The sequence below is a fragment of the Lathamus discolor genome, chromosome 2, assembly GCF_037157495.1.
Source record: "Lathamus discolor isolate bLatDis1 chromosome 2, bLatDis1.hap1, whole genome shotgun sequence".
In the NCBI taxonomy this organism is placed as follows: Eukaryota; Metazoa; Chordata; class Aves; order Psittaciformes; family Psittacidae; genus Lathamus; species Lathamus discolor.
In genome coordinates, this window is record NC_088885.1 from 3065049 (window position 1) to 3072575 (window position 7527).

The following is a 7527-nucleotide window of genomic DNA, read 5'->3' on the forward strand; positions in this document are numbered from 1 at the left end:
CTCCAGACCAGCCATAAGCCCATGCCAGCATCAGTGGCACAGTAGTTCAGAGTGGACAGCATTACCTACTATTAATATATAGGCAGCTACAAGATCAGATTACTTCAAACATCATGGTCACCAAGCAAACCTCAACTGAAGGGCAGTCTGAATACTGGTATGTGAAAACCAGGAAGATCAGTAAATCCAGAGATTCCTCTTCCAAGACTATTACATCTCCAAAACAAAGTTAAAACCTATTCAGATGGCAAATGGCAACAGACATGTTTAGACAAGAACAAAAGCACTTAAATAAAACCTTTTTTGACAAAGAAAACCAAATATGCATCACCTGCAAACCACCTGGCCCAGAACTGCGGCTGCTTCGCAGCAGCAGTAGATTTTACACTTTTTAACTACAGACTATGCTAAGGGTCCAATCCTACTCCCAGCATTGCTCACATCTCCCAGACATCACAGCACAGAGGTTAGGACTGTGTTTGCAAACTAGTGGTATCAGTTTTAGGTAGTACAGCAATTTTCTGCTGATCTCAGGATACCTGGGGTAGGGTACATCCCCCCCCTGCCCCCAGCAAACCTCATTATGTGAAACTGAGAAAAATTAACATTGGGGCTTACTTTTAAGCTTTTACTAAACAGCAGATCCTTTTTCTTTACACTCAGCTCCACAAAGTAAAGATGTATACCCTTAGTCAACTAAACCCTTACATCTTAGTCAACTAAAGGCAAAATAAAGACCTGGATTAGCACACCTATTGCCCTCAAGTATGAGTGCCATCCCCTTTGTTTGGCACTGTCGATTGCAGGCAGCTTGCCTGGTTTGGGTCTTAGGAACAACCTTGTGAAGAGCTAACGTTGCCATCGTGTGGCAACCTTCAGAAACAAAACTAAGGGTATCCCGATAGCTTTAAAAAGAGGACAAAGCAGCACAGATGGCACAATACTCATGGATTGAAAGGAAGGTGGGCTACCATCGACACAGAGCTGCAGAAGGTTTCATGAGTTGCCAAGAGGAGCACCAGACACTGCTCACATGGAATATGCTGTCAGAAAGACAGCACAAATACCAAAGACCGGTATATATTCTACTGTTTTCTTCTCCCCTTTTCCTCCAAACTGTAAAAAACCAGTGCTTTCACACCACTTGATGGCAGACAAGTTTTCTTCTAAGGCACAAAACACTTGCTCTCCCTAACAGGGCAATCATTTTTAACGCTGCCCTCCCACAGTACACCCACTTCCGCAGTGTAGTGCTAGGGCAGACACAACCTGTATATACCTTTTGTGCTATTGTAAGGTTCCTGTTGAGGAACTGCCAGGCAGCATGGCAGGTTACAGCACGCACTGTACCATGGAAATGTTTTGGGTAACTCAGTGGCTACCAAGCGGTACTAGTGGGAATGAAAACAGGATAAATTGCTGCAGTCACAGCCAGTTACCCTTTGGAAGCAAGCATCTTTAAAAAACGAGCAAATAATGTAGAAACAGCACTTGTGAGCTCATTATGACTAAAGGCACAGTTTCTCTACAGGCACTTTTACCAATATTCCCCGTCTTACGTAACTGAGCTTAACAGTAGTACATTAAAAAAACAAACCCCAAACAACCCTAAAGTACAAATCCTTCGCCTTAAAGGACCTCCAGGTTGATAGACCTTTCAAGTTCCTTTCCAGTTAAGAGTTTCAGAGTATTTGGATTTAATCACTCTAAAATCCAATTTAAAATTGGGATCCCCAAATGCCTGAACATGGGTTTTAATCTCAATTTGCGTAATTTGATTTTTTTTTTCCTTAGTTGTTCTATCCATTCATATCAACCATGTTCATATCAACTCAATTTCCAAGGGCATAAAAATAGCTCAAGACATTATACAGTTTGAAGTGTTTCAGCATGCAGATGACCAATTCTGGCTGAAATAAGCAGCACTAGCCATGTAACTACTTAAAAGCACATGATTATCTAGATTATTTGTTTGTTTTTAAAATGTATATTCTCCCTCCTCCCTTTTATATTTGCTTATAAAAATAATCTGCTTTTCAATTACCAGAGATCTCAAGACTTCCACTACTTCTTCACTCAAAATGAAGAACACATAACCCCTGGCAACAAACTGCACAGGAGAAAACACAGGAAAAGATGGATTATGACATTAAGATATAGAAACATTTTAGAGTGCAAAGCACTTCAGTGCTTCAAATGGATTGAGTAAATTTTAGGTCATGGCCCCTTTTACTTAATCTTGACCAAAAAGCAGGAATCATGTGCTGCCCAACTGTAATCAGACTCAGGTCTTGACATAAACTATCTTTCAACCATTCTAAAAAACAAGCATGCTTAAACAAGTCACCAATTCCCATCTTGTTAATAATTATTAACTACTAATTATTGTAGCTGTACTTACAGGACTACTGTGGTGTCAGACATCTGATGCAAGTATCCCAGGTCGGTACTTGAACAGTGGTGGAAGGCTTGGGTTTTTTTAAACATGGGAGTCATTTAAAGCATTTGAACAGCAACATATGTCAGTCTTTTAAACACTGACATACTTTGATTATAACCAGAACACATACTTTCAGTTTATGGTTTATACAGAAAAAATGAGCGTAATTATTTCTCACCTTTCATACTCAAGGCTGTGCAAGTAATCCCGTACATTCCCAACTGTTTCCATAACAGGCTGCTTTAAAATGTCAGGATCTGGACAACTAACTAGGCGTGCAAAGAGTTCAACTGGCACTAGGTATAGAGCACTCAGCACAGTCTGAATGGTGTCATAGAATGTGACAAACATTTTTGTGCACTCCTGGAAACCACTAGAACCCAACACTGGGACATTATTAATAAAGGAGACAGACAACAATTCTTGGTCAGATGCAAAAGTGAACTTATTAAAATTTAAAAACAGATGTTAAACCATTTGTTAGTTTTAAAGACTCAGAAGACACAAAGTCATACACAATTAGAAGTTCATTTTATTTCTGTGCCTTCTGCGCCTTCTCCTGCTTCTGTGCCTTCTGGGGCTTTGGCGCCTTTTCTGCCTTTGATGCCTTCTCTGGCTTTGGCGCCTTCTCTGGCTTCTTGCCCTTTTGAGAAGCCAGCTTCTGGAGCTTCTTCATTTCATGCTTGATGATCCTATTTCTCTGTAAAAAGAGAAAATGTTCACCACCCATCAGAATGAAACCAGCAATGACTCAAATATGCCTTAAATTAAATACTATGCTTTCAGATTCTGTCCTTTTTTATAATCACCCTTCGTTAACCAATTTTATTTATATTCCATAGTCACAAAGCTTACCATGTGTTACATTTAAAATGTTAAATTCTATCTAAAACTGTTCTGATAAACGGTTAACATCATTCTGCCTGGTAACTGGGGCATCCCAGTATTTTATGTGTATAGAATGAAACAGTATCAGCAACTCATCAAGAGTACCGGATTTCATCAGCAGGTAATTGCTTCTTCAGCTATAAGCTGGGGGACTGACACACAGATCACACGGGTTCCAGTGTGATCAAACACTGAAGAGAAGCCCACAGTAGCACGAAAAATTCAACGCATTCACATACTTTGTGCCACTCCATAACCCAACCCAGCTATAACAGTAAGGCTCCCAACATCTATATTTGACTCTATATAGTGAAAGCTACAAGAAATAAAGCAACTCTCCAACACCTACCATTTTCTTTGCTTTCATAACCTTGTAGCGATCGAAGTCGGTCATTTTGGCTTTCTGTTTGAAAAGAAACAGTCATGAAGCTCTGACATACTCATACACAAGTAGTAAAACTCAGTGCTGCAAAACATTCCACAAATAACCTTGACCATTTCCAATTAGGTTTAGCTGCACATCCGGAACTAGTTCACTGTTTAAGGCCTTTGCTGGGAAGCAATGGTGCAGGAAGAGAGGTGGTTATAGAAATGACTTAACAAAATCGTATCTACTGTTAAACTACAAAAGGTTGAAGCCAACAGGTAGCAACTTCTACACATCTATGCCTCGTCTACCTTTAATCTTAGCCTCCAACTGCAAATACATATAGTTTATTAGGTTTAACCTGATTTTAATAAGTAGAGGCAATACAATGTGTCTTATGCATCCAGTGAAAGACTGTACCTTTTCTCGGGCTTCGATCTTCTTTGCCCATCTTGTTGCTGCCCATTTTTCATTTATATTCTCCTTCTCCCAGGCACGTCGCACACACTTCTGACGAGCACTGCATTACAACAGCCACCAAATTATATTCAAAGGCTTTATAAAAAGGTTCTCTCTGATGCTGGCCCATCAAATTCCGCACAACATCACCCTTCTCTATTACTTCAGACACTTTAAGTCAATGCCACATACATCTCTGTGGCCTAATGAACGTTTCGGTGTGCAAATGCTTTGCTAGGGCTCACAGATGAGTGATTCCAAAAGGCACACTGAGGTACTATTCCTAGCACTACTTTGGAATCAGAAAGGCAGCAATCCTTGATTTTAAATTAAAGAAATTTATACAGAACTAAACTAAAAAGAACTCCTGCAATTCCAGTGCAGTTCTGTACACAGGGAGTACATTTAATGTCTAAAGGTGACCCAAATAGTAGCAAAAGCAAAGATGAACACAGTATTTACTGTAACTGCTTTCCCCCACACCATCCACCCCATAACTATCTGCAAGTTACCTAGGCCAGCGTGCTGTTTCCTTTGCTCCTGCACACCAGCTATCAGCCAATATTGGTAATGCAAATTTAAATGCATTCAACTACAATAACACAGCCTGTCAAGTGTTTACTGTGCACACGTTAATCCATTGACTTCATGTTGTATGAACCTTCTAGATTTAGCCAGCATCAGATCAAATAATTCAGTCATCAAATGACAGCAGTTTGTTACAGAGGTCGAAAAACACCAACAACTCACCTGTGTGGGAACTTGAGAACAAAGTCAGTCAGCTGCATACACTTGAAGGGCATAGCCTGCCTCCTGACACCACTGCAGGGGCCATCAACCAGCGCCTGAAAACAGGAAAACACACGTGGGGGCACATTGGACCAGTGCTTTCCCTTCATGCTTGATTTAGACAGCAGCTTCATAATACTTTATGAATAGCACCTTGACAACAATGGTCCAAAATTACAATAAACGTCAAGCAGACAAAACTCGAGTTTAGTCTTATGGACACAACCCAACCTTTACAGAAGTAATTTTAAAGGCCTAATCTTTGTTTTTTTGGGAAAAAAAAAAAAAAGCCCACAACAAACTGGACGTAAAAAGAAAAACCCACACAGAACTAAATTACGTATTTTGTCTTTCTTTTTTTCCCTTTTTCTTTGAACATTAAACAAGGAGAGTCCCCTAGCCCAAGCGTTTGCTTTAAACATACATCGATGCCATTCCATTCATAAGTTTTAGACTCCAACTGACATCACTTGTCCATGTCTACTCCTAGGAAACACAGGAGAGATGGGAATGTATCACTTGCCAGTGATAAAAGCTTGCTACTGGAAGTTTCAAACAGAAAATTACTATTAAATTCCGTATTTGGTCAATTGCTTATAACTTTGAAAAACCCATTTACAAGCTTAGCATACAAGCTCCTATTAAGCCAGAAAGAAGAAAATAAAGGTAGAGCACACACGGCTTACCCTGTTTTGGTCAATAACATCCACAATAGCCACCAGCTTGCCAGCATGCGGCCCAAAGGAAATGAAGGCAACTCTGCCAATCTCGACGAAGCGCTTGAACACCTGGGAACAACGGGAATTGCCAGGAGCTAGGCGAGAACACACCCGAGCCCCTCACAGCCTTTAGAGCAGCCTCCCAAGCCTTCGAACCGCACAACCCCCCCCCCCATCGCCGGAGGCCGCGGGCCCACGGTAACACTCCCGCAGGTGTTCGTAGCCGGCCCCGCTGGAGGCCGCGGGCAGGCGGAGGCGCGGCGCTGAAGCACGGAGCCGGACACGGCCCTGCCCGGCCCGCAGCCACACGCGGGACCCGGGCCCAGCCCAGCACGCGTGGAGCGGCCGAGGCCTCCCCCCTCACGGAGGGGTGAGTGCGGGAGCCCAGGCAGGCGCAGGGGGACACAGGCGGAGCAGGCAGGCACCGGAGGGAGAGGGGAAAGGACGGGGGGAGCCCGCCGGGGCCGCGGAGGCCCGCACCGGCCGCACGTACCATGATGGCGGCCCGCGAGCAGAAAGGAAGGAGCTGCCCCGGCAGCGACCGGAAATCCACCCGGAGCCGCCACTGCGCATGCGGCGGAGTAGCGCGGCGGTGGCGTGCGTGCGTCTGTGCGTGCGTCTGTGCGTGCATGCGCACTGGGGGTGGGAGGGGAGGTGCTGCTCCATGCTGCCGGGTGCATGCGTGCTGCGGGCAGGGGATGGTGCCGGTGCCGGTGCCGGTGCCGGTGCCGGTGCCGGTGCCGGTGCCGGTGCCGGTGCCGGTGCCGATGCGGCTCTTCCCGAGCTCTAGGGGAGTGAGGGCGGCCTCGGTGCGCCGCTCGGTTCGTCCTCACCGTCGGAGAGCGGCGCGGTGTCGTTGAGGGTGGCAGAGGCCTGTCTGTGAGCTCGTGTTTAAGCTCAGGTGGAGAAGCCCCGACGTGCTGCGGGGTGGTTGTCACGGCGGTGCCCGTGTGCGAGGCGGGACGGTCGGTTTGTTACAACAGTTCCGTCTTGGCCGTGGTCTGATTTAATTATTGCAAATCGATTAATATCGAGAGGCAATAAGCAAGCAGCGCGGGGTGCGTAGGGGAGTCTGCGCCACCAAGACGCACGCCGGGGTCTTTGGGGTCCAGTCTCTTCTTGGTCTTGGGTCTCAGCCAGTCCCTTCATCTGTACCCAGATGCCGATGCGGCCCCTTGTCATTGTTCTGTTCTTGTTACCGAGGTCTGCTTTTCGGTGAAGGAACTTCTTGGAAGAGGAACTGAACCCCTTGGTAATGTATTAATCGTTTATCACAAGCTTAATCGCAACCCCAGTTCTATCCTTGCACGGTTAGTCAAAGCATCAGTTTCACAAACCCCTGTAACAGGATGTATCTCTTGGTTGCACAATCACAGAATCACAGAATCACTGTGGTTGGAAAGGACCTCTGAAGATCATCTAGTCCAACCCCCCTGCCAAGGCAGGGCCACCTAGAGCCCAGGTTACACTGGAACGTGTCCAGGTGGGTTTTGAATGTCTCCAGAGAGCAAGACTCACAACCTCCCTGGGCAGCCTGTTCTAGTGCTCTGCCACCCTCAGTGTAAAGTTCTTCCTCATGGTGAGATGACACTTACTGTGTTTTAATTTATGGCCACTACTCCTTGTCCTGTCCTGAGCACCACCGAAAGAGTCTGGTACCATCCTCCTGACACCCACCTTTGGGATATTTATATGCATTAATGAGATCCACTCTCAGTCTCTTCTTTAGACTAAACATGCCCAGCTCCTCCAATATCTCCTTGTAAGAGAGATGCTCCAGACCCCTGATCATCCCTGCGGTCTCCACTGGACCCTCTTCAGTAGCTCCTTGTCTTTCTTGTACTGGAACATAAAATGTCTGGAGC

At 45.2% G+C, this 7527-nt stretch overlaps 1 protein-coding gene across 1 annotated transcript; it reads right to left on the minus strand.

Annotated features, from left to right (window-relative positions):
• Positions 1-2952: 2952 nt before the first annotated feature.
• On the minus strand, positions 2953-6482 carry RPL14 (ribosomal protein L14). Its single transcript, XM_065665466.1, has 6 exons — positions 6156-6482; positions 5630-5731; positions 4905-4999; positions 4116-4215; positions 3678-3731; positions 2953-3140 (listed from the first exon to the last, which is right to left on the minus strand). The coding sequence occupies exons 1-6, from the start codon at positions 6291-6293 to the stop codon at positions 2973-2975; spliced, it is 657 nt and encodes a 218-aa protein (XP_065521538.1). The 5' UTR covers positions 6294-6482; the 3' UTR covers positions 2953-2972.
• Positions 6483-7527: the final 1045 nt, after the last annotated feature.